This window comes from Gallinula chloropus, assembly GCF_964237585.1.
Source record: "Gallinula chloropus genome assembly, chromosome: 31".
In the NCBI taxonomy this organism is placed as follows: Eukaryota; Metazoa; Chordata; class Aves; order Gruiformes; family Rallidae; genus Gallinula; species Gallinula chloropus.
In genome coordinates, this window is record NC_140116.1 from 2377730 (window position 1) to 2404167 (window position 26438).

General features: G+C 56.5%; 2 protein-coding genes across 4 annotated transcripts; both read right to left on the reverse strand.

Annotated features, from left to right (window-relative positions):
* Nucleotides 1–517: 517 nt before the first annotated feature.
* TFCP2 (transcription factor CP2) lies at nucleotides 518–14760 on the reverse strand. 3 transcript variants are annotated; one of them, XM_084277270.1, is made up of 15 exons: nucleotides 14351–14760; nucleotides 10379–10530; nucleotides 9747–9823; nucleotides 9333–9438; nucleotides 9039–9145; nucleotides 8249–8401; nucleotides 7478–7588; nucleotides 6702–6790; nucleotides 6154–6202; nucleotides 5595–5688; nucleotides 4854–4944; nucleotides 3843–3949; nucleotides 2573–2715; nucleotides 1917–1968; nucleotides 518–1808 (listed from the first exon to the last, which is right to left on the reverse strand). In XM_084277270.1, the coding sequence occupies exons 1-15, from the start codon at nucleotides 14470–14472 to the stop codon at nucleotides 1771–1773; spliced, it is 1491 nt and encodes a 496-aa protein (XP_084133396.1). In that variant the 5' UTR covers nucleotides 14473–14760; the 3' UTR covers nucleotides 518–1770. The 3 variants fall into 3 exon arrangements, with proteins under 3 accessions (XP_084133396.1, XP_084133395.1, XP_084133397.1); XM_084277269.1 differs by having other exon boundaries at nucleotides 6124–6202; XM_084277271.1 differs by lacking the exon at nucleotides 14351–14760 and adding an exon at nucleotides 13123–13208 and having other exon boundaries at nucleotides 6124–6202.
* A 747-nt stretch (nucleotides 14761–15507) lies between these two features.
* On the reverse strand, nucleotides 15508–25475 carry POU6F1 (POU class 6 homeobox 1). The gene is made up of 11 exons (XM_084277165.1): nucleotides 25408–25475; nucleotides 22953–23043; nucleotides 22102–22294; nucleotides 20366–20487; nucleotides 19671–19896; nucleotides 18762–19000; nucleotides 18268–18396; nucleotides 17898–18116; nucleotides 17305–17443; nucleotides 16777–16951; nucleotides 15508–16475 (listed from the first exon to the last, which is right to left on the reverse strand). The coding sequence occupies exons 2-11, from the start codon at nucleotides 23004–23006 to the stop codon at nucleotides 16130–16132; spliced, it is 1842 nt and encodes a 613-aa protein (XP_084133291.1). The 5' UTR covers nucleotides 23007–23043; nucleotides 25408–25475; the 3' UTR covers nucleotides 15508–16129.
* Nucleotides 25476–26438: the final 963 nt, after the last annotated feature.

Sequence of the window (26438 nt, forward strand, 5' to 3'; positions counted from 1 at the left end):
TACCTTGTCCATCTGGGAGTTCTCCCAGTCCCCACGTGTGACAAATCCCTCGGCTGGCTTTTTCCTCATCCTGTAGTTTAAACAGCCCCACACCCACCCCAGCAACACTGATACAAATTTAACAAGCCTGCATCACTACTGTACAGGTCCACAGCGCTCCTCCTATACTAAAGGAAGAAAGAAAACCACCAGGATTAAAACACATCTTCCCAATCACCAGGGGCACCGAAACACATGCAAAGGGCAAGCAGCCAAACGTGAGTGCCCTCACCCACCAAGCCAGCGTTCCTCAGCATTCATGGGGAGAAGTAAGGTTATTTCAGGGGGGTTTGGGCAGCTCAGGACTCAGGGCAAGCACTGAACAGTGTGTCACAAGAGACAGGGACGATGCGAGGCCCTTCACACAGAGAGAACTTGGCCAGCGCCAGCGAAGGATGGGAAGGTTTGGTTCTAATTCATGGCAGGTATTTTGATTGGATCTCCCAAGAAGACAACAGCTGGACGAGGAAGATGGGAACAGAATCTTTTATGGCTTACAAACACAGAAGAGCAGCCCTGTTTTAGCAGCAGGGACGCGGCCGGTCATGATTGTCGCACCCACCAGTGTCTTGCCTCACCCCGCGTGCCCCCCATCCACCCGCCTCGTGCTGGGTCTCGTCGCAGCCTTAGTTAAAAACAACAGCCCTGCTTTACATTGTATTTTTCTCCTCTTTTTTGGCTCAAAACATCCTCAGGTGGTGCTCACGGTTCGAGGCAGGCGTTACTCCAGGCATCTGGGGGAACATTACGGATGGGAACAGGATCCCTGCACGGCAGGGTGGGTCCTTCACCTCGGAGACTTCGCGACTGTCCTGGGAACCTGCACACAGGCACTTCTGTCACCAAGTCCAACAGCTTTCAATAACCCCTTGAATTTGCCATCTGCCCCCTCCTAGGTGCAGGGGACACCACGGAGGCTGGGTAGGGGACGCAGGGGCAGAAAATGAGGCAGCACTTGGACACTGCTCCGAATTTTCAGCAGAGACAGCTAAGCTTTGTTTTTCTCCCTAAAACACGCAAAAAAGAACCCCACAGACCAAGCCAGTTAGCTATTTCTTTATCCAACTCTGCTTCACTCATTGTTTTGCTCCAGCTTTATACGACTAGATCTGGATATGAAGGTTCCCGATGACCTGACGCTCGCGAAGGAGGACGGATGGCACCACAGCCACACCTGCACCCTACACAGCCAACACCATTCACAGGGTGGGTGGAGGAAAACGAGGTCCCCGCCTTTATCTACGAGCTGTGTTGTAATATTAAATGAGAGCTTAACAACAAAAAAAATCTTTTAAGAAAAATCCCTCCCAGCCCTAACCTACCACTCCATCAGCACAGTACGTAGCGTATTTTGAGACCTGCTCAGCTCAGCACGTGCCCGAGGGCCGTTTGGCTTTGTTGGGCCAGGTGAGTTCAACGTTTTCTTGCCAGTCTGCGAGCGTCGCGGGAGCCGATGCCTCTCAGAGAAGCAGAGCACGCCTACTGTAGCAGCAGCCCTCGTTTGTAGGTCCCAACGGCAAATTTCTACCATGAGCTGCGACCTGGTAACTTCAAGCCTCAGAGCTTCAGCAATTAAGCAGCACGTTACCATCAAGGGTCGTTTAGATGCCGTCGGGGTCTTTCCAGAGGATGCCCAGGAGTTTCCAGATCTCCGCTCGTGTCCTTGTGCCGGAAGTGAAGGGTCTTCATGCGCGACGAGAGGATCACGGGTGGTCATCATCCCGTCCCCTCCTATTTTAAGATGATGTGGTAGCTATCATTGGTTTCAGCTGCAAAAGAAGCAAAGCTCATGAGGCAACAGCAAAGGAATCCGCTGGGTCGAGCAGATCTGACACAAGAGCTCCCCAAGAAGCGCTGAAGATGGAGCATTTACGCACCTTTCATGGTGTCCAGAACGAAACAGGATTCGTCTTGGAAGTTCTGTATCATCTGGAAGAAGGCACAAAGTTCAGTTTAGCCTGAGGCTGTATTTAAATACAGCACAAGCACGTCACAGCCCTGAGCAGTGGGTCTGTGTTCCCCCATCCAGCGATGAGCGCGGGTTCACAGTACCGAAAGGGCTAGAAGCTGCTCGGGCAGGAGCACAGTGCTCTGGGAGGTAGGAAAGGCACCAGCCTGAAGTATTTATTCCTTCCTCCAGCTCTCCAGAACTGAAGGGCCAGACCAGCAAGCTCAGAATCCATTGGATTTGGGATGCAGGTCTGAAAGCAAAGTCCTCCCACATCAGTTCTGTTCCCTGTTCTTACAGCAAAGCAAACACGACAGAAGGCGTGCACGCAGCCAGGGCTAGCGCAAGGAGAGCTTTTCACATCTGATGAACCTCACAGGTTCGAGTGAGGTGTCCCCAAGCACCAACACCTTTGGCTCTTCAACAATTAACTCCAACCCTTTGAAGGCAAACAAGCAAGGCCTTTCCCACAGACCTGCCTGGGGAACTCAGGGTCCTGTCAACCTCCACATCAGAGCTCGAAGCACAGACACCAACCAGCTGAAGCAAGCCAGCTCAAGAGATGGAAAACAAAGAGGCTGTTACCTCATCGCTGATCAGCACGTGTATCCCCGTTGGACCCTGCTTGTAAATTTGGCTGATCTGTTGGGAAGAGACGCTGAAGAGCTGGGCCAGCTTTTCCGTCAGCTCCACTGCTGTCAGTTCCTCCAGATAAATAGCATGGTACACTGCAGGGGGAAGAGCTGTTACACCTGGATCCTGAGTGTAGCCTCCCTGTCTACACCGTGGATGTGGAGAAGCTTCAGCTAGTGCCAGGCACACTAGCCTAGGGAGCAGAGGCTATGGGGAATCTCCCAGCCCTGGTAGGATGGGAGCGTGTGGCCCGTCTATTCAGTGTGGTTTTTCGGCAGGTCAAACACCCGCTCTGCCGTGTCCCACGCAGCTGTTGTCATCTTTCCAAGCCCAGAAGCTAAATCCACATGCAACTGCAGCATGTCTGGTGCTTGCTCTTGTAACGTGGCCATGGCATGCCCCGAGCTACTCAGGCCTCAGCTCCGCAGTAACGTGGCTGTGATCAGCACCCTGCAATACTTGCTCGGTATTTATCCAGTCCTTGCCCCAAAAAAGCATCAGCTGAGCAGCATTCTGTACCATTCCTGACAGTTTTCAATCCCAGGAGGATGGAAATAGCACCCCTAGCACATCCCCAGAGCACCCTCTGTTCCCCTACTCCAACTCAACTCCTGGGGCAGAGGGTGGGAAGCCAGAGGATCCAAATTTGAGCAGGGCAAGGAAAGGATGAGCCTTTTGCTTTCGCACTTGCCGCTCCAATCGTGGAGGTGGATAAACCAGCGCCTGGCTGCTCCACAAATGTAGGTCACTCATTGTTGTCTGGGCAAGGCTGGATTCTCACAGGAGCTATCATCTGTCAGCTCGGAGCAGGCAACGTGCCGACAAGTCAGACTCTGCAGCCACCAGTTTGGTGGGCAAGGAGAAAATTAAGCTGGGTAGGACCAGAGCAAGTAGAAAGGGTTTGCTGTGATTTTTTGGCACTTTTATGGAAGGAGATAACCCCTTGGTTTGCATGCAGGGCCTGCATTAGGTTGCAAGGGTGTGAGAGCCAAGAATGCCAGCAGCCAGTAGCTGCAGAAAACAAAAGCTGCAGACCCTCTTCCAGCTGCTGTGCAGGGCAGCGGTGTTGGGATGGGGGTTGGAGGCAGCCAGAGCTAAAAGTGGGGCTGCAAACAGCTTCCACTGCGTTTCTCTTTGCCAAACACTTTTATTTCCCCCCCTCTTCACCCTGATGGCAGCAACCCAAACACACGTGCTCACAGCCAGGCTTCAAAGCCCTTACCAAAAAAAGTGCTGGTTACAGCGTCACCATCCTCGTGTTTCTGCTGGAGGTCCCTCAGCTGCTGGGACTCCTGGCACACGTAGATGGTCAGTCGGGGCCGCACCATCCTATGGACAGAGCAGAGAAAGCTGTCAAGATTTGCTCAAGGATACCTCTAAGTTCCCAACACTTTGCCAGAGCTTTTTCACCCCCAGTATCTTCAGAAGGAAAAGACAAGGTTGACAAAACCATCGTGCTCGTCCAGCTTCACTGATGCAGCACAGGGATTTGTGAGAAGGGGATGAAGTCGGCGTGGGGACACGGTGCCAGCTGTCTGCTGAGCAGCCAGTTCAGATGGGCAACTCCCAAGCTCTGGGAGCCTGAGGTGCATCCCAAGCTCTACTGGTAACACACACGCTCCTTGATCAGAGTCTCACTTTGCAGTGCAAAACCCGGCAGCGTCCCCCGTCCTTCGTGTCCTTCTCCCCAGCACAGTGTGACCGCGTTTCCCCGCTATCTCCGAGCCATCGGCAGCAGTCCATTAACCCTCTGGAATTCTTCCCACCCACCCAGCTCCCGAGACCTTCTCCCCAGATCGGGATACAGCCCACTCTGTCCCCTTCCGCCCGGCTGCAGCGGCGCCTTCTGAAACGCTCCAGCTCAGACAGGAGGGGAGTTAAACACCAGTCCCTGTTTCAGACTGGAACGAAGGACCATTTCTGGGAAGGTAATTCCTCTGAGAGGTAGTTCAGAGGACAGAGGGAACAAGTACTGAATGGACAGGACCTCATGGCTTGTGGCTTGGTTCTCTGACACTCAGAGTAAGATCATTCCTAATGCTTCTTACCCACATGGATTTTCTTCCAGAAATTGTCTCTGGAGCAGTTACCCTGCTGGTTAAGTTATCAAATTTGGGTGAAAGAGGCTGAGGAAGGTTAATGAAACTGTCCTCTGCAAAAGCAAGAGCCAAGCACAGAGCTAAACCAAATACAATTTACCTACCGCCCAGGATCAGCTTTTGAGCAGACATACCGTCCTTTTAACGCGTTGAAGAGCCTGATGCCATCGGCAGGGCCACAGATCTGGATAACATCTTCTCTGGTCAGCTTCAGTAAGTCTGCACCTAGGGTTTTAAACATTAAAAAGAGGAGAGAAAGTCGCCCAATCCAGCCCAAAGTGTCTGGAATGGGGGAGCTCAGGGCATCCCAGCTGTGCTGGCTCCCCCTCCACCCACTCACAGAGCTCACCCCATTCCCAAATTGCTGCTAAAAACCTCCCCCCTGCTTCCCCCAGAAGGGATCTCTTGGGATTATTTTTCTTTCCAGGCTGATTTGCAAGAGCATGTTTCAATACGACCCTGCACCCCATATTATCATTTACAGTCAGCTACCCAGCGCCTCGGTGACCCTGGATAATAGAAAGCATATCACCAGGAAAGGAGGGGAACATAAACTCCAAGGATTTCTTTACAGACAGCACTTTCCCCCACTACCCCAGATCAGCATTTCTCAGTTTGTTTTAAAATCAGAGGGTGCTGTGAGCTCTTGGAAGAGAAACCGCCCCAGTCCCCATTATTTGAGAGCGAGGTGAGAAACAAAGAACACAGCTTGCAGGAAGCCAAGTTTTATTGTGTTACCAAAAAAATAGGAGATTTGTTTTTAAAAACCACATTTCTATTTGCAGCAGTAACACGAGGCCGGGCTGAGAAGCAAGCGGAGGCCGAGCGAAGGGGCACAGAGGAGGAGCAGACACGGAGGGGATGTCATCACCTACCTGAGAAGTTTCTGAAGAGCCGAGAAAAGGTGGAGAAACGGTTTCGGTGCAGCCACTGCTGGGCCTCCTGGGGCGTGCTGGTGGGCAAGAGGTTCTGCAAGGGAGGAAAGGAAGAGTCACGGCCTCAGTGGGGATGTAGAAGCCACTTCCAGTTGGCTCAGTGGTTATAATCAGAGTCTTACATCGAAACCTGGGTGTGCCAGGCTCGTGGCACAGGCAGAGTGTAAAGGCTGCAGCCTGGGCAGGGTGGAATTTAAGAAGTTTCAGAGGTACAGAGGAAGGACAAAGGGAAAAGCAAGAGTGAGGATGAAGGCGGTCAGTATAGGTCACAGTGAGGTACACAAAGCTTGCTCACAGCTCCACAGTGCTGTGCAGGGCTGTTTTCACCCAAAAAGGAGCCAAAAAGAAGTCCTAACTCCCTGCAGATGCTAAATCAGAGCAGTCCCTTCCCCAGCGAGTTACAGCCACCCACGAACCCGGCCCCGCTCCAGCCCCCAATCCCATTTTCTGACCTGGGCACCGTCCTTACCACAAGCATAAGCTCTGAGGTGTGACTTACATCTGCGATCGGAGGGGGTGGCTCGGGCTGATGGTTTGGAGAGCCATTGCTAGGATGGGGAAAAAAAGAGCCAGACAGAGCAGAACAGGAGGTTAGTGCCGCTCTTCCCCCTCTGGCACTGGATCCCAGCAAGCAGCAACCACTACCCTCCCCAATCCCACAAGCAAGACCACTAAAACACAGGGACAGACTGCTCTGTGGGCGCGACAATGCTGTCACCACTGCAGCACGATACTTTATGAGACCCAAGGGCTTATGTCAGAGTGTTAACGCGACAGGGAAAGGCAGAGCGAAGCCGGCTGGAAGCCCAACTGCTGATGAAACGCACTCAGGCTTCTCATGCAAGAGCTGAGCTTTGCTGCTGCCAAGGAAAGGCAACAGCACCTCAGCTTCCAGGGCTTTCCTTTCATTCATTCTTATTTACAGCCTCTTACGCTGCTCCCACCCCACTGTACACCTTGGAAGCCCCTTCCTTCCGCAGGCTCCAACACACCAACCCCTCACACCAGGCAGGAATTGAGAGCTGGGCAGCTCTTCTCCACACTTACCCCTCACCAATGGAGAAACTGCTGTGGGAGCTGTTGAAGCCGGGGGATGGCGCGTTGTTGACGTAGGTTATCTCTGGCCAGGGGGAACACTGGAAAGGGAAAAGCCAGGAGAGTCAGAGGATTGCTCTGAACAGGGAGCACGTGTTAACAGCTATTTGCTGACCGGCCCGTGAAACTGAATTAAATAAAGGGATTAGGAGAAGCCACACGGATTCACTGCAGAGGGTCGCAAAGCTTGGGTTTAGCAATTCTTAATCTCCAGAGGCCAAAAGTCACACGATTCAAACAGAGTGAGAACCTAAACCATCGCCCTGGCACTGAGCAGCGAGCAGCAGGTCGAGCCTGAACATCCCCAGGTTCACCTGGGGCAGGATGAGGGCTCTGTCTCCGGGGCTCTTCAGCACCAACCTCTCAAACAATCCCATTTTAACCAACCCACATTTCTCAGGAGCACAAGGAGGAAACAACGGGGTTTTCTGCCAGCTCACAACCATAGTGGCCTGTTGTCAAAGCTCGCAGGGAGAGGTAAAAGCCTTTTACAAGATGATCCATTACGGGGGAAACAACCCCTCCCCATCACCAAATCTCAGGTACCAAAGCCCTTTGTCAGGTCTAGCAGGAATCACCTCCTCTCCCTACAGATTTTATTTTGCTTTTGTCTTTCAGCTATTTAACTTCACCCAGGGTTTCACAGCAGAGCAGCCAGTTCCTTGCCACCTGGAAGTGAGATTAAGCCAGGCTTCGTTAAAACGCTGCTGCAGGAACGAGCACCCCACCTCTGTGAGTATGGTGGTTTCGTAGGAAGGCTGGTATTTCTCCTTCTCATGAGGTGTTCGCTTCTCCATCTTTTCCCTGTCTGTCTTCTGCTTCCGATCAGCACCTTTGGGCTGGAAAGGAAATATTCCTGTTAGAACAGGATGGAAAGGTGGCAGCAAGTGGTTAATGAGATGCAAGAACCAGAGCGGGTGATAATCCCGCTCCTCAGCCACACAGTGCTTTACAGAGGGAAGAGGGCCAGGATGATCCACACAGAGAATTAACCACTGTGACAGCATCACCCCTCTATCCTGATCTGATAGAGCACCTGACAGCGCTGCCACCACTGTGGCAGAGCTTTGAGTCTCTGCAAGCCATTTGCAAGAGGGACCACAAGATGCAGACGGACCATAGGACGTAGGATGGACCATCCACAACAGGTAATAATGAAGCAAAGAGTTCAGACAGACACTGGAGCTCCTTGGAGGATCTCCCAGGCTGGTGAGACTCCAGACTGAAGGCAGGGAGGTTTCAGAGGCAACACAACCCACGTTCTCCCTGTATGTTGTCCTTGGCTTACTGGTTTCAGAGCTTCAACAGCACCCAGACTCAATCGACAGAGGAACCAGAGAGACAGTGGCAACACAAAAGCAGAAGGACTGACAGACCCACTGCAGGCGAGCTCAGCCGCGGTCCCGCACCAGGGATGCTCCACCGGGGTTGCAGCCGGGACTGGGACAGGCTCCCTGATTGTTTCCTAGCACAGAAAGGCCACCAAGGGGCCAAGGTACCTTGAAGACTTTGATCTGGCAGCTGGCAGAGTGAAGGTGCTCTGTGTACTCCCCGTTTTCATTCTCCTTAAACGTGTCTATCTGGACCCGAAAGGGCACCCCCTTCTCGCCTCCGTGCTTGCGCATGGTGAACTCTGTGCTGATGCAGTGGACCTGGGGGAAGGCAAAGCATCCTGCAGTTAGGAATGATGCTGTGTTCCAGCCCAGACTTCCCATTCCCCTTGAGGGAGCCAGGACAGCGCTGACGGAAAGGACAGCGTGCTGAGAAGGGTGAAATGCAGAGCTGGGGTGGGCCCACACTGAGTACCCCCAGAGTTAAGGGGTTAAGGAGGTGCCACGGGTGAGGTGAGGCCACGTTCTCCCAAGTTTTCCAACCTCTACCTGGCAGAAGCAAGCCCTGCAGCAGCAGGGCAGAGACTCCTCATGCCCCACCACCCTCCGCACGCTGCGGCCTGTTACTCCAAGAGGTATTTTAGGTGGCTGGTGAGATGTGCAAAAGCATCTATGCAAGATGGAGACCCACATCACAAAGCCAGCGGGACCTAAACCACCACAAAACCATTGAAAACAGCTTATCAGTGGTCAGCTGTGCCTTCCTAACATGGGAACCGCTGCTCCCTCTGCTGCTGGAGGCAGGGTGTGTTTTGGTTGACATCCTTCCAGCACTGCAGCACCTGGCTGCTATTCCAGTGCTCCGAGTGAACCAAATCATCTTCTTCCCCCTTGGAACTCTTAGCTTTATCCCCCCTAACCTCCTGCAACAGGAGTTTCCCCGCTTTTCCTTCCTTACCTGGATGAACACAGAAGTCCTTTTTGAAGGATCCCAAAGAAACTCCACTGTATTGAGCTGGGTTGGGTTTGCTCTAGGGTCAATGATTCCCACAGACATCGGGATATCTGCCGGGGCACAGAGAGAGAACAAGCTGCTGCTTGTAGCAGGAGGAAAGAGATTCCCAGGGAAGACACAGAAGAAACAACGTCGTCTCTCAAAGTGCTTTGTCCCTTAAAGACTGGGAGGCTGGTGGCACCTTCAGGCACCCACATCTCCTCCAGCCTCAGCCAGGGTGCTGCTGCAGGGACTCACCTATGTCCAGTATCCTGTCCCCAGGCCTGTTCCACCGCCAGCCCTCCAGCTGCTGATGCTCCGTGTACTGCAGCCGCCGGTCATGGAACACCACACGGAAAATGCTCTAGAGGAGAGAAAACAGGTGGTGTCTGGAGCTTTCCCAAGGGGAGCTGAGAGTCTTCAAGGTACCAGGTATCTCCCCATCACAGAGGAGCTTCATGGAGAAGCCAAAGCAAGAAAAGCAAAGCCCAGAAGGACTTCTGGGAGAGAAGCATGAGACTGGTTGGATGCCACTGGCCAAACTGGTTTCAACAAGGTGGGAGAAGGGAATATCATCCCTCTACTGAGACAGACCTACCCCACCCGAGCCGTCACAGAGGACAAGACCTCCCTATGGAGCAGCTGGCCATGTACCCGTGGCTCTCCACTTACCTTTACCAGTTTCCCATTTATCTCTGGAAGCTCCCCAATTTTCCTGTTGTCCAGCATCCGAATTTCATAGGACTGCCCTGAGGGAAAGACAACAAGGACACCTCACGCTTAGTCAGGACCAGACCCTCACTGGCGCCCCTCCTCTGGCATTCTGACATCTTTTCCTCTCACACTACACACTGTGCTTGAGCTTCTTGACATGTTTTAACGAGGGGTCGTACAAGAACAAGCCATCAGAGCCACAGCTCTGTCACCCCTTCCCAAGAGCAGCAGCACTTTCCAGGAGTTATCCTTATCAATCCAAGACTGGGGAAGAAGCACGTTACACGAGCATCATCGGCCTCGTGTCACCAACCCTGATCTTCTCCTCGAAAGCAGCAGGTACAGCAGAGCACCCCAGCACAGATACACCCATTTAATCACCTTACATTGTGCAGATTTTAATTAGGTTAAATCCTACAGCAAGCAGAGGGCGGGCAGCGAGGCAAAGGCGGTGGCACTTCCGAACAGGAACGATCTGGGCTTTATTACTGAGGAGTTATCCATTCCCAAAGGGAATTTTATTTGAAGGCAGGGTTTTATTTTTCAGCCAGGGAGGGCTGAAAGGGTGAGAGAAAAGGGGTTTCTCTCACCTTGGTTGAGGTAAGTGAGCGTTTCGTCGTGGAGCTTGACGGCGGGGGACGTGGCGGCGCACAGCACGTACTGGAAAGGCAGGATTTTGTTCTCGTTTTCAGGAGGCAAACTCGATTCTTCCTGCTTGAAGATGGGCAGGGCAAGGACGTCGCTGTAAAGAGATTTGGCAGAGAGATTCATTTCAGCTCTGGCTACAGGGATGTGATGCGTTCAGTCTTTAGTTGCTCCTCCTAGGAAAAGATCTGAGCGGTTTTGTTAAGTCAAAAAAAAGCCCGACCTCCAACATCTCCCTGCAGGCTGCAGCAGAGCATTAAAGCACCCTGAGAAGAGGACCCAACACCTCCTCCTGCAAAAGCTTTTCCCACTTCTCCTCCCTGTCCACCCAAGCCCCACGTGTTTCTTGCTCTGAAGCTGAGAGACAACAGCTTCTGTTTCAGCCTGAAGCCAAGCTCTGCTGGCAGCGTGACTGCTGCGCCACGCGTGCGGAGCTGCTGCAAGCACAGCTGTGTGCAGGACAGCATCCTCTTCCTCACTGTACCAGCCCCACTCACCTGCGCCGGAGAACTGGTCCCTAACCCCTTCCCCTGCTCGGAGCAGAGCAGCCAGGAGCCTGTTTACTCTCCAAGAGAGGCCCAGCAGGAATTTGAAGTCTCACTAGTGTTAAGGTCACTGATTTTTTCACCAGCGCTTTGCCCTCTGCACCCCACTGCCCTGGTGAAATGGGAAGCAGAGACCTTGGGGCACATCAGACACAGAGAAACCAAACCAAGGTGTCTGAGATGACAAGAGAGCAGCACCAAGCCACTGCAGCTGGCATGAGCCTGGGCTCAGCATCCTCCAGGTGCTGGGAAAAGCTAAGGTGGTCAAGCCCCAGGCAAACAACTTCTCCCAGGACAAGGATGCCTCCAGATCACTGCAACTACACAAACGTCTCCATTCCCCCGCAAACTTGGACACTTCTCAGTACTCAAAAGGCCACAGGGCAATATGAACTCGCTGAATAATTTTTTAGAAGCCATCAGTGATCTCACTTCAAGTGTGTGGACACGTATGCAACAGAAACACTTTCAGAAGCTGCCTCTCAGCAGCTGTTCTGAGCTGTAACAATGACCGAGAGCAATTACTCCGTAGCGCATAACCCAGAGCATCCTCCCACCCATCCACACCAGCAGAGTCTGGAGCAAACACGTGGCACGGATGCGACTGCAGAGCTCTGGAATTGCCTGCTGGGACCAGGCAGCACCATCCCACCAGCCCCTGTGGTGTAGGGGACAGAGCTCAGGTCCCTCTGCAGCCCTGATGAAGAGTCAGGTCACCAACACCCTGTTACAGGCTTCAGGCTCATGCAAGCGCAAGCAAGGAGTTAAATCAGCTTTTTTTTCCTCTAGTTGAACATTAAAAGCCTTTCCCAAGGAAAAAACTGGATTTATCTGGCCAAATACCAGCTCCCACCCTACCAGGGCTTTAACCCTTTAGTCTCAAAGAGACTAAATACCCACCCTTCCTCTGGCTCTGGGCAGCAACACGTGTTGCTGCTGCCCAAACTGGAGTGGGAGAGCCCTTCCCTATCCAAATCCCAACTTATCAGGCATTCCACAGAGCCAATGCCCGGGTCTCTCCCCCCAGGCACATGTACACCAATTACAGCCACATCACAGAACCCGGAGGATGAAACTTCCCTCCGCTCCCTCTCATGAGCAGAGGAATGGAGCTTCCTCTTGCAGGAGGGTTTCTTGCCCGAGCAGGCTGCTGAGGAAGGACAAAGTGCCGATGTCACTGATCCCTGTAAGAAAGCACCAGGATGGGGAAGGCCAACACTAACCTGCTGTGCCTGGACAGACAGGAAGATTAATTGGATTAATTTAAAGGCTGCGTCCCACACAAATTCTCCCGGCTGCTGGAGGAACGTAGGATGCGATTCCGCGTGCACGAGCGCTCACTTCCCTAGGGTTTCACTGCTAAGACCCCAAACCCCACATTTAAAACCCCTTCGGGTAGTCACATCCCTGGAATGTGAGTCTGACCCTAATTAATCAGGAATAACTGTCAAGAAAAGAATGTTTTCCTGGCTGCTTTCGACGCAGCCCCGCAGGCAGGGGCCGGGAGATCGTCACCGTGACACCCCCGTGCTGACCCAACGCTGTCAACCTGTCCGTGCCCCAGATCCAGGTTAAGGAATCAGCTTCACAAGGGATGTAATAAGAAAGGAAATATTTATGGGGGAGGTGTGGTTAGAAAACAGCAGCTCCCAGTGTCTTCACAGCATCTCCAGGGGATGAACAACCCCAGCCAACAGAAATACCCCGCAGCCACGACAGCACCGTCCCCAGGACGCCCGGCACGGCCAAACCGAAGGGTCCCACCTGCTCCAGAAGTGGCTGGAGAAGTTTCCTGTGATGCCTGTGGAAGTGTCTCCTGTTCAAGAGTATTTCGTTGGGCGATTTTAAGGTTATTTTGGGGAAGGTCAATTTGTTTACAGCCTCTGGTTCTGGGCTGGGAGAGAATCCCCTGGGGAAAAAGGGGGAAAAACGACGACAGAAAGCCTCTGTGGATGGAAGTACTCAGCCAAAGCCTGGTTATCGCCTCCAAAGCCAACTCTGCTCTCCCAAAAAACCCGATTCCAGGGAACGCCAAGAAGCCAGGATCATTAACAAACACCAAGCGCAATCCCACCGCGCAACTCAAACCAGACGGAGCCTTCCAGCAGCCCCAGCGACATCCCTCATCTCCAACCACCACCTACCAGCGCTCCTTCCCAAGGTAGCAACGTGCCTCTTCCATGGGGAGAAGGGACGAAAGCAGAACACCCCCGGCAGGCACAAAAAAAGAAGCCAAGAAACCCCCTCAAAACCCAAAGCGTCCGCTGAAACTTTCTCCTCCTTTCCTCTTCCTGAGACACGGGAGAAAATGTCAGATGTCAGGACACGCTCACCTACGGGGGCCACGCGCTATTTACGGGCAGCTCAGGTCAAGAAATGGCTCTGAAAAAGAGAGTCGGGTTTCAGGCCGAGCGAGGCCCCGCAGAGAGCAGCTCTCAGCAGCAGCTCCAGCCACCACGGAGCTCAAAGCCCTTTTGCACCGACAATACCGGTGTGGAAAAGCTTTGCAGCCGGTTTGGTGGTGCCACTGGGATGTGGAGAGCTCAAGCCTCTGCTCAAAAAGAAACACTGGTGCCCAGGGGTGTCTGGTAAAGGATGGGAAGGCACTGAAGCTGTCAGATTTCCCTCTGCCATTTAAACTTTGACGCCAGGACGATGGGTTTTAGCTCCATGGAGGTAAGGCTACAGGTTAAGGTGATCCACGCTGCCTCTGCTCATGCTGAGAGGCAAGCATGGAACCCAAAAGGAAGGGGAAGGGGAGAAAAAGGAGCTTCAAAGCTTCGTGACACCCCCCCATAGCAGAGCTGGGCCTCCCCTGAGTGCATTAAATGGGGAAGGCAGAGCGTCGGGGAGAAAACCAGAACAGCTTCCTCCAGCTTCACACCTCCGAGACAGCTTTCCCCCAGCCACCTTCTCCCCAAGGCCATCACCGTGTCTCTCTCCTTCCTCTTCCTGGAGGGCTCAAACCTCAGCCCCGATCCCCAGACCCTCCATCACCCCACCAAGCTTCCAGCCAGCGGAACAGAAGTCGCATTGGATCGAATCAAGCTCCTGGCCCGAATGACACCACAGCATCGCTCTCCTGGATGGCACCGGCTCCTCAGCCACCCGCAGCGGAGCCAGTTGATCGAGGCCAGTGATGGAGAAAGACTGATGGGGAAAGACCAACTCTGCAGACCCCATCCTGCCCAACAAGGCGCAACACACTGCGGGGGTCCCGCTCCTGGGTCAGCTCCAAGTTGGGACAACCAAGACGCCCCAACCCCAAATCCCACTGATTTTGGGGGAGGCAGCCCCAGGACATCACGGGGGGGCTGACCGACCCCAGCTCCCCACCCTCCCCGTGCCGGGTAGCCCTCGAAGCCCACCTACCTCATGCTGTAGGCCCCGGCGCCCAGCTCCTGGCCGATGCCCGACAAGCTGGCGTCGAAGTCCTGCACCAGCCCCGACTCGATCACCTCGTCGGCCAGCGGCAGCTTCAGGGCCCACGCCATCCTCGCTGCGGCCCCCCCCAAGGAAGGGGGCAGCGGGGGTTGGGAAGGGCGGGGGGGGGGTCCCCGGCGCCCCGCCCCGCTCGGCGCAGAGGGTAACCCCGCTCCCCAATTCTCCCGGGGGGCACCGAGCCCGCCGCTGCCCCTCAGGGACCCTCAGGCCCCGCTGCGCTCCCGCCCCACAGCCCGAGGGGACCCCGCTCTCTGCGGACCGCGCCCGCTCTGCCACCCCGGGGGACGCAACCCCGCGGGGACCCCGAGCTCTACCCCCACCCGAGGGGCTGCACCCCCGAGGGGCCGCGCTGGCCCCACACCCACCCCCAGAAAGACCCCGCCGAGGGCCCCGGGCCGCGGCCCCCGCAAGATGGAGGCGGTGGCACGGCGGACCCCCCGCCCCCGCCGCCAGCGGGGAGGCGACCCCGCCCCCGCCGCAGCGCCCAGCCAATGGGAGCGGCGCGCTGCGGGGTGACGCGCGGCGGGAGGTAGCCAATGGAAAGCTTTGCAGAGTGCCCGCCGAACGGAGATTGGTCAGGAGGCGGGGCGGGAGCGGCGCGGCGTGAGGTGCTCGGCGCCGAGCAGCGCCTCCCTTAGGGTCGCGGGTTCGAGTCCCGGGCTCGGCTCTGGAGGGAGTGCGCTGAGTTGTGCGGGTCTCGTCCCGGGGTAGGGGGGGGTTCGTTTCTCCATCCTGGGGCTGCAGCGGGGACGGAAGGAACGATGCCGCACCTTGGAAACGGCCCAGATCCATCGTCGGAGCCGCTTCCCCTAAAACCCAGGCACTGGTGGCACTGTGACCCCCCCAGCAGGGTGCCAAAAGCGCCCCTCGACCCCATGCCCCCCCCCCGGGGGTGAACAGGGACCCCCCCATCCTCCTTCCGCTCTGGAAAAAATGGGAAAGGAAAAGAAAAAAGAAAAATACTGTTTATTTCACACCACTACATCAAGTGCATCAGTCTGCCGCATCCCTGCAGGGCCACCCGGCGTCCCCTGTACCCCCAAACCTCCCCCCTCCAGCCATCGCCTCTCCCCTTCGCTCCATGGATGAGGGTGGGGGCAACCGATGGACCCCCCAAAACCAGGAAGGGGCTCTCACCCCCATCAAGAGTCCAGTGAAGTCCCCAACTGCCACCCACAGCAGGGGGGGGTCACACCGAGACACCGGCAGGCAGGAGGCAGGAGACCCCCGAAATCAAAAGGGGGATTTGAAATGAAATTGGGGGGGGGGGGGGGGGGTCCTCACCCCCAGTGAGCCGCGATGCTACCATGGGAACACAGGAAAACGGCCCCAAAATTGAGAATCACTCCGTCGGGGAGGGTGTGCGACACTCGAGGGGGCAGGAGAGGCGGTGCGTGCAGGCAGGGGGGGTCTGTCACCACGCACGGTACAGGCAGGCAGGACACCCGACATCAACACGCTTAGGTGATGTGTGATGGGGAAGAAAGGGGATGGACAGACACACGGACACACCTACGGGCCATGGTGGGGTGATGGAGACACACCCCCCCACCACCACCCTCCCACCCCAGCCCCCACCGTGGGGCCAGGGGACAAAGTCGCTGGCAAAAGTGCTGATGGCAGGAGGTTGGGATGGGCAAGGGGGAGGGATAGGTCAAGGGGGGAGGTCAAGGGGGGGGGGGAACATCCCCATCCCCCACCCCCTGTTTAGGGGATCTGAAAGACGTTGAGTTTACTGGTGTTCTTGAGGGTCTGCCGGCGGTTGCAGAACCAGACGCGGACGACTTCGCGGTCGTAGTTGAGCTCCTTGGCGATCTCGGTGATCTCCTGGCCGGTGGGCAAGGCGTTCTTCTCGAAGTAGGCGTTGAGAGCCTCGATGGCCTGGGGGGTGAAGGAGGTGCGGCGCTTCCGTTTCTTAGAGGGTTCCCCCCCAACGAATTCCATCAGGTTCTGTTGCCCCTCTTGGTTACGGAGCTCGGCTTCGCTCAACCATTTCTCCAGCACCGGTTTAAGCTTCTGGGCGCTCTTGGGGGTGATGTCCAGCTTCTCAAACCTGCAGCAGGCACAGAGTAAACCTCAGGGATGGGATGGGGCTCTCACGGGGGGAAACACCCACCAGCGGGAGGGGGGGGGACACTGTGATGGGGTTGGGGGCACCGCTGCCTTTGGTGGGTGAGACCACGGCGGGCAGGGAGTGATGCTGCAGGCTGGGAGCCTCCCTCCTCTAGTTCTCCTCTGCTCCCTTTTCCCTCCTTTGCTCCTCTTCTCCATCTCTCCTCCTTTGCTCTGCTGTCCCCCCATCCTTTCCCCTCCTCCTGATGGTGCCAGGTAGCGACCCCCCAGCCCCTTGGTACCTGCAGATGGCTGACTGGCTGTAGGCAGGTCCCTCGGTGGCTGTCAGGGCCTGTCCCACCTGTGTCTGCGTCAGCCCGAGGGACAAGCGGCGGATCTTGAAGTTCTTGGCGAATTCCCGGATCTCCTCCAGGTTAATCCCGTCCTCCTCCGCGCCACTGTTGGGTGCTGGGGGCTCTGCAGGTGGAGGGATGCAGGGGCTGTCATCAAACGGCCACAAAGCTGCCTCTTCCCCTCCTGCCCTGCCATAACGAGCATCCCCTTCACTTCCTAACGAAGGCCGGGTGCTGGGGTGATCCCCAAGGGTGCAGGGTGTGGGTGTGCAGCATGACCCCTGAATCCCAGAGGACCGCTGAGCCCAGCATCCCTCCAGAATCACCTCTTCATCCCAGGGGACCCCAGATCCCAGTATTCCCCTTGCCAGGTCCCCAGCATTCTCCCAGTAGCCCCCCAGTATCCCCAGCATACTCTCCCCAACCCAGGGAATCCCAGACCCCGTCATCCCCCCAGTATCTCCCATCGTGACTCACTGGAGACCAGCTGGCTGACAGTGGGGGTCTCTGCACAGGTGATGGGGACGGGCACGGAGGAAGCCTTCGCCGCCGGGGCAGGGTTTGCCACCACCACGGTCGGCTGGGAGAGAGCTGGGGCTGGCTGGATGGGCTGGACCTGGGGCAGAGCAGGGGGTCAGCACCCCCAGAGTGGGGGTCTCCCCTTCTTCTGGCACCACGGCCAGGCTGCTCCCTGCCCACCAGCTCCATCCAGCAGGAGAGTGGCTGCCACATCAACTGGCGAGATGGAGCAGAGCTGCACTGGGAACCAGCCAGCACTGTGCTGGGTACAACTTGGTGCCAAATTTAGGGTGTCCCAACATGTAGATGTGGGGGTGACCAAGTTGAGGCTTGGTCACGTCCCATTGAGATGGGAAACTCCATGGGCACCCAGACCAGAATGTCCCACAGGGACACAGGGGGGTCACTTGTGGGATCCCACAGCGCCGTGGCCAGGTCCCATGGCAACGTAGCCAGGTCCCACCAACACCCCAGTGCTCCCAAAGCCACATGCCTGGGGACCTGCCACCCCTCTGGCCATGTGACTGTCAGACCCCGAGGCCATCGCTCACCTCGGTCTTGGCAGGGGGCTCGGGGGTGCCGGTTTTCTTGATGGTGGCTGCCTGGATGGTGCCACCGGCCAGTGTGGCGATGACCTGGCCCTGGGCATTGAGCAGCAGCTGCGGCGTCACCGCCTGTACCTGCAGGTTCTGGGCCGGCAGAGCGGCTGGGGCAGGGCTGGCTGCCGCCATCCCAGGGGGGTTCACCACCCACGGCAGCGTCCCAATCACCTGAGCCAAGGGAGGAGAGCCAGGGCTGGGGATTGCATCACGCTAACAACCTCCCCTGGGGCCAGGGGGGTGCAACCCAGCTTCCCCAGGCCAAAGGATGCCGGTGCTGGGGAGGGGGTGGCAAGGACAGGTGCCCCCCCCGCAGCGGTACCTGGCCCTGAGCGTTGGTCAGGATCTGGCCCGTGATGCCCGGCACGCTGGAGATGGTGTTTGCAATCACGGGGGCAGCTGCCAGGGAGCCGAGGAGCTGGGTCTGACCCCCCAGAGAAGCCGCGCTGATCTGCAGAGAACCGAAAGCCGAGGGTCAGAGACGCGGGTGGCACCCCAGGCCCCCGCGTCCCCCTCCCCTGCGCACGGCTGGCCACCCCTTCCCCTGCGGCAGGGTGACTCCTGCCTCGCCACCGTGACAGGACACAGTCCCCAAAATGTCCTCAAATCCATCCTCTAGATTGTGCCTAACGCAGAGCTCGTCGTTCTCCAGGGATGGGGAAACTGAGGCCGGGGTCTCGCCTGATCCCCTGGGAAGGTGATGGCTGGATCAAGAGTGCTTCATCCCCGGGGCAGCACGACTTCCCGTGGCACCGGATAAAGGGAACGAGTGCCGAACTCGCTCGGCTCCACGCCGCAGGCTGCCAAGCTCCTTACTATGCCAGGGTTAAAGGCAAATCCGGCAGGTTGGACGGTGATCTGGGTCTGAGTCTCTAACGGCTTGGCCACGGGCGGCGTGGGCGCTGCGGCGGGCTGTGGCAGGATGGGGGGCTGGCTGGGAGTGGCAGCGGGGAAGACGCTGGGGGGCTGGAGTGAGGGCCGGGGCTGGACCGCAGCCTGCAGCGGCTGGGCAGGTTGCACCGATGCTTGGATGGCTGTGTTCAGCACGGCGGCAGCTGTGGAGCAAAGAGACGGAGAAAAGTGTGAGCTGGGAGGAGATAAGGATGCTGGGGAGACCCCGAGCTCATTGCGTGTTCCCCCACCACCTGCTGTCCCCTTCCCGAAGGGAAATGAATCCCTCAGAGATTCATCTCTGGAGAGAAAGGACCCCCCCCCCCAGGTCCCCTGTAACAGGCTGAGCCCCTACAGCAGGACTCATCCTGCCCAGCTGGAGTGCTGGGTCAAACCCAAGGCAGGTGCTGCTGCTAGCACAGAGGGTGGAGGGGATTCCCTCACCCCCCTGCCTATAAATCACACCCAGGATGGGCTCCTTCCCAGGCAGGAGCTCAAAAGGAGACGATTCCCTCACACAGAGAAGGGCAGAAACTCCACTCCTGCTCCAGCAGGTCTCCCACTGCAAGGGGGGTGTCATACACAGAACCCCAAATCTAACCCAGACCTCACAGCCCATCCCCACCAGGCTGCCTTCCTCCTCCCCAGCACCATCCTCATCCCACTTTCCCCTTCTTCCCACGCTCCTGGCACCTTTCACACATAGGAAATCGCAACCAAGTCCCCAAAGGAAACATCATTTCAGACCCGTCCTTGGAGAGGACGACCTGGGGTTCGGCACAAGCCGTGGGGAGGATGAGTTTAGGAGGCTGGAAAGCAGGAGAGGCCGGTTACCTTGTAAATTGGCTATAGGCGGTTTGAAAATTCCCCCTGAAGGAGAAGCAGCCGTCAATCCGGGAAGGGCAGCGACCGTTGCTGTAGGAAATGTCCACACAGCCAGCCCCTGCTGACCTGCCACTTGACCTGCAATACTGATGGGGATAAGAAGAGGTTGAGTAACTGTCCCTGCTGGAACCATTACTCCTGTCACAACTGTTGCTAAGTTTTCCTGAGTCAAGACCTGCAAAAGTAAACAAGATTTAAAAAAGAACAAAAATCAACGCCACTGCAGACAGCATCAGCGGAGCATAAGTCTTTGTAAAGGGGCACGCGTAGGCCCGGGGGCCGGGCAGCCCGGGGTCCCTCCCATCTCAGCAGCTGGGTTTCCAGCTCCATGGAGCCCCCTCTCCGTGGGGAGACGGGGTGTAAGGGGGGGGTGTGTGGATTCTTTCCCCCTTGCAAACCACCCGACGCATCTCTGGCAGCACCTCGGCGGCGCGAGGCCCTTTGGCGAGGGTGCCAAGCAGAGCGGAACCGCCGTGGTTCGGGGTGTATGTCCTACACCCCGCGCCATGAGCTGTTGTCTCTGCCCTCAGGGTTTGCCTACAGCAAGCGGACGCCTCCCCGGGGGTCCCCGCCGTGTTTCCCCCCTCCCCAATCCCATCCCTTTCCACCCCTCCCATCCCGCTCCGCGGCTGTGGGGTAGTTACCTGCGGAGCGGCTTGCACAGCCAGCGGGGCCAACGTGGGCGGCTGCTGGCTCGTGGCGTGGCTGAAGGTGCTGACGGAAGGGACGGTGCTGGGGGATGCTCCGGCTGCTGGTTTGGCTTTGCCTGGGGAAGGGCAGAGGAGGAGGGTTGGAGGGATGCTGCCAGTCGAGGGATAAAAGGATGGGGCTGAGGGCAGGGAGCACCTGAATTATGGACACCCAGGGAGCAAAATCCCTCCCACGGGTGGGTTGGAGGAGCTGCAGCCCCACAGAGCTGGCATGAACCCCAATGTGGGGCAGCCTGGAGAGCAGCACCCTGAGGTGGGACCGCTGCCCTGATTACAGGGTGCAGGGGAAGGGGGTCGGGCACCTCTGCGGGATGTTCCAGGGAGGAGGCAAAGCAGGGAGAGGCTGTGGTGACTTTGGAGGGGTTAAGGGGATGGGAAGTGTTTTGCTGGGCTGCGTGTGCCTCTCACACCACAGGATCCAGCAGGAAACATTCCCCCCCACCAGCTGCTAGCTCCAAACTCAGCAGCAGTCAAAACTGGACCAACCGGGACAGCCCAGCCAGTGCCCAGTGCAGGGGGTTCCCCATGAGCCTGAGCTGCGTTCAGGGAATTTCAACCCTCCACCCAAACTCATTCCAAGGAAGAGGAGCCCTTGCTCCTAATCCATATTTATCGCTTGGAAAAGATCTACTTGTTTCTCAAGCAACCTCTTGGATTTATTCCGCTCAACTTCTAATAACAGCAACCCTCGAGCAGAAAATCCACTCAATCCTCTTCTATTTTTGTCAAAAAGAAAAAACACCCTTTTCCTGCCTTTTCCTTTGGCAGGGAAAAAAGGGAAGCTTTACCAAATAAATACTTTTCTCAGCTGAGAGCCAGACGTTTCTTTGAGTTTGATTCCATGCCCAGAAATAACAACAGGTCGTCAAGATTTTAAAAAGCCTGGTGTTTGGGGGGTTTTTTGCCTTTCCTTTTATCAGTTTTCCTACAGGTAACACCCAGTGCTTCCTGAATTGCCAGTTCTGATGGGTCTTGATTAGCCTGTCATGTTCTTCCTCCCCTCCAGCCCGTGGCAGCCCCACTGGAGCATCAGGGGCAATCTCACCACCTCTTCTTCCCAACTGGCCTCAAATGAGCTAAAATCCTGCCTGTTATTGGGGTTTTTTTTCTTGCCCAAACCCACAGGGATCTGTTTGTGCTCTGAATACAGCCTGGAGGTGACAGCCTGAGAAAAATCTGATTGGTAAATGAAGCCTGAGAGTAGTGGGAGAGGATGGACTTGTGGATGGACCTGTGGGAAGATGGGGAATAAACTGAGGTTGCTCCAAAGCTGCTTTTCCCAGAGCCACGTTCCTGTGTGAGAAGGGGGATGCACCAGCAGCGAGCTGGGCTCCCCAGAGCAGCCCAGGGCGAGCAGGAGAGGAAACCCACGTCCCTGCTCTACGTGGCTGCAGGAACACTGAGCTCTCCAGCAACGTGTCCCATCAACAAACACCCTCTCTGTGTTAAGCACGTTTAGGGGCTGTGCTGGACACGGGATCTTTTTCCTATTGGAGCAGAATTGGGGTTGCAAACCCCTAACCCAGCTCTGCACGGGGCTGCTCTGGAGCAGGGGGTCAGTCTGCCTGTGCTGATGGGCACAGCTCGTCCTCCCAGCTCCGACCCAGTGGACCAGAGCCCAATTCAGCTGGCAGGGATGGACAGAACCCCAGGGAGGGAAGGTGTCTTACCAGCTGCCTCCCCACTGCTCGGGGTGCTGGGTGGGGCATCCTCTCTGCCCGGGTGGCCGCTGTCTCCAGGGGAACCCCGCTCTACCTCCCCTGGTGCCATCTCCAAAGCTTTCTGGTCCTCCTCAGCCGGGAGCGGGGTGTCCACACCAACCTCCAGCACTCGGATGGTTTCGTGACCGGACATGACAATAACCTGCAACACCCCCCCCAAAACATCCGTCAGCTCCAGGCACCCCTCCTCCAGCGGTGCCCCCAGGGCAGAGCAAAGCAGCTCTGACACATCTTGGGGTATATGGAGCAAGCAGAGCCCACACCCTCCCCTGGAGAAGGGATGGGTGGGGGGATCACAGCCCCCTCCCCCCAGCACTTTGCTCCTTTAATTCATCAGCAGCTTCGGGGTCCCCCCCCATAACCCCAGCCCCACGTGCATCAGCAGGTGATGCCTTCAGTAAGGAAAACACGGCTCAGTGGCTCTGGCACCCCCAGCAGAGCCAGGTCTGCAGCACTAGAGCCACCCTACAGCCCCAGGGTCGCAGGCAGCCAAGCCCCACAGCAAAGACCTCTCCAAACAGCACCCGCAGCCTCACTGGGCTGCCGGGATGAAGACCTGGCACCTCCTCTTCATCATCAAAACAACCCGAGATGGGGCAGTCGAGCCCCAAGAGCTGGAGCTGAACCTCCACATGCCTGAGTGTGGGGGCAAACAAGGAGCGTGGGGCAGGTGTGAGGTGGGTTTTCCCCCCACGCAGTGGGGCTCAGGCTGGTGCTGAAGCCCAACACCCCCCAGCCTCATCCCTCCCAGTTGCAGGGTGCGAAGGGGAGCAGCGGGATGGAGCTGGTGACGCCTGTACCTGCTCGTTGACCGTCAGCGAAGCCTCCTGGGGCTGCACGGCTTCGGTGTCCATGGTGTCCCAGTGGGAGAGGGCTCAGATCTTCCACATCCTGCAAGGGGGACAGAGGAGGATCAGCCACCGACCCAGTGAACATCAAATATATAAGCAGCAGAGCAAGGAAAGGGTTAGCTAGCCAAGGTTTTCACCCCCTCTTTGCCCCTTGGGAGATGAGGACACAATTCCTACAGCCTGCTTCAAAAAACCCTTAAAAACCCAGGCAAAGCTCAGGTCAAACTGCCCCCACTCCCTCTCTGAAACCCAGAGCAGGTGCCCCAAGTCTCTGCATGACACTTCAGAGCTCTCCCAAGCCCCTGACGCTGACCATGAGGAGGGAGAATCGATTTGTTCTTTCCTGGGGGGACCTAAACTGAGGGAGATACTTCATTAAGCTGGTGCAACAAGTCTTTTGTGGAGGGAAGGGGCTCAGCCCACCTGTTGGAAGGCAGCTCTTCCCCTCTCACCACCCTCCATTAGCTCATTTGGTCACGTACTATCCCCTCAGTGCCTCCTGGAAGCATAATTGCCTTTATAAGAAACTTAGGAATTTTTGATTAGGAACGTCCCGGGGATGCGTTTCACCAGCCTGCCTGGGTCACAACTCAGAATGACTCAAGGCATATGCAAAGGTGGCCTTGTTTGGGAGCCCCAGGGCACGGTGACACTGGTGGGTGCAGCTACACCTTGGCTCTCCCTTCCTGAGCTGTCCCAAATGCCAGGCAGTGCCTGCTCCCCTCCCGGCTCTGTCCCACCCTGATCCTGTCTCTGCCCCACGATGGATGCTGGCACAAGCTCTGCAAAGCCCAGCGTGTTAAACAGGAGGCAAAGAGCTCAAGGCACAGCCTCCCTGGGCTCACAACTCATCCAAAAGGGATTTTCAAGCCCAAACTTGTATTAGCCCATCTCATCCACCGGATTGTATTTCTGCTGGGGAATCTGGCGCGGTGCTGGCATCCCCTGCTGCTCTGCTCCGCCGTGATACATCACCCCATCACATCAGCCCAGGCAGCACTTCCAGCAGCCAGGAAACATCCCCCAGCACCCGTCTTACGAGCCCTTTATTGTTCCTCAGCGTCTGGGAAGCCACCAGACTCCTGCTGAGGCCACCGAGCGCATCCTGAGACGGCGCTGGCATTTGTACGCAATTAGTAAACACAGTTACTCAGCTCCTGGTGATCCAAAGGGGCCTAAATTGAATTAAGAGCCAAACTCTCATTCGAAACTCAACGGGGGCTGAGCATCCCCCTTTCCCTGAGGCCGCCTTCTCTACACACCACACGTTAGTTATTATCTGTTGTGAAGTGATGCTCAGGGTCCTGGCAGAGACGGGGTGATTTCCTTCACCCACCACTCACCCACCCCCTTCCTTGGCCCCACCAGGCTGAACCCCAAAACTCAGGTGGGACCTGGAACCAGCCCCCTCCCCAGATCCAGTGAGGGCTGGGAGAGCAGCCGGTGACTGATCTTCGATAGCTGCTGTGAATTTTTCAACCTGGCCTCAGCTTCCAAGCAGACAAACACCTTGGGATGCCGGTGCACAGTTTAATTAACAATTTATTCTGGTGCATCAGAGAACGGAGCAAGGGACGAGCGAGCGGCTTACGCAGGCAGCTGGCATGATTAAAAGTTAATGAGCTCTCCAGCAAACGGTGAAGAAGCCAGAGCAAGGGCTGCCCGTGCTGCCTGCAAGGGGCAGGAGAGCCAGCAAAGCAAAGGTGTGATGTGTCCCGCTAGAAGGAGGGTGAGCTGGGAAGGACGAGGCTCCAGAGGAGATTTATAAGCTTCCCTGGAGAGCAGCTAGCAATGGGGGGGGTGGGGGGAGTGGGTTGGGGCACAAGGGAAGGGGGGGTCTGTCCCTATGTCCTGCTGAAGTCACCCCACAGGGTGTGATCCACTCGTTCCTGGACGCTGCTACTGCTAGGTTCATCCTCCCCCTGCATCCCCGAGCTGGATGGACCCTGGCACAAGCAGAGCAGCTCCTGGGGCTTTGTTAATGAGGAGCAATGCACCCTCCATACCCCCCCTCCCATGGCATCTTGGGGCAGCTTTTTCCTACCCCTGAGCCCAGAAGAGGTGGGAAAGCTTCCCTGCTCTCTTCCCATCATCTCTCCACTGTTGTACTGCCCGTCACATCGGGGTCTTCATTAGAGCACGTAGCTGAGCCCAAACTGGGAGGTGAGGGCACAGTGCTGGCAGTCAGAGGGGAAGGGATGACCAAGGGCTGTTCAGGCTGAAGGGAGCCCCTTCCTGCCCAGCTGGGGCACACCCAGCACCCCAAACCCCCCTGGAGCCACCAGAGAGCAGAGCCTGGGGTGGATGGGGAGCACTGGGACTGTGCAGCTGAAATCCCATGGGATCACGAAGGCTGTGGCCATCTCCAGGGTGGTGTGGGGAGAGGTGGCGGCCTGGTACTCACTCACGGTTTGCTCTGGGGTGGAAGGATGCTCCTGGCAGGAGATGGGGCTGGTTCCTGTGTCCTGCTCCTTGGGACCCTCCGGCTTTAGCCTGCAGGGAAAGAAAACCCAGACCTGTCTCAGTGCCAAGCTCTGCCCACTCCCACACTCCCCAGAAGCGACGAGGAGCGACAGGATCCCTGCGTGGTGAGAGGGACAACTCAAAAGCATCCCCATCCTCACAACTCCCCTTACTGCTCCTCATCACTGTCCCTACAGCTTGAGGTCTCCATAAGTTTAACGCGCACGTTGGCTTCTCTCAGAGCATGTGGGCATAAGGAGCACCCAACACCACTGCAAACACCAAACCTCACTGCTACCCATCCCCATCTGGCCTGGGTGAAGTCAAAGAGCATCTCTCAGAGCCTCAGATGGATTCCAGCACGGCTGGAGCAGCGAAAGACCGAAGAGGACAACGACATCCCCCTGCTCCCACTCCTGGATTTCTCTCTGTGAGCTGTGGAGCTGTTTAGACCTGCCCCACGTGTGTGTGTGTGTGTGTTGGGGGGGGGGAAAGACTCAAATAACACAGAGAGAAGACAGAAATTCCTCTTTCTCTTTCCTCAGAGCCGTGCAAAGAGACCAATTAGCACGCTCAACGATTAAACAGACATTTCCTAACGTCAGGCTCGACGCGGTTTGGCGGCGCGCGGCGGCTTTCGGAGCGGCTGCTTCTCCTGCAGCAGACGGTCGGCAGGTCGGCAGTACCATTTCATTTCTTTCATCATTTCTTCTTCCCACCCCCAGCTTTCTTCTTCTTCTTCTTCTTTTCTTTTTTTTTTTGCAATTAATGGGACAAATAATTTGTCCAGATGGCGGTGTGAAGTGCACGCAGCAAGGAGACAGCCATTTCGCAACAGATGGCAGCAAGGAAATGAAATGCACAAAATAATAATAGTAATATTAAATAAAATATATATATATAAAAAAAATAAAAGGGGAGGGGTGGAGGGGTGAGGGGGGGAGGGAAGGATAATTTAAGATGCTCCAAGTC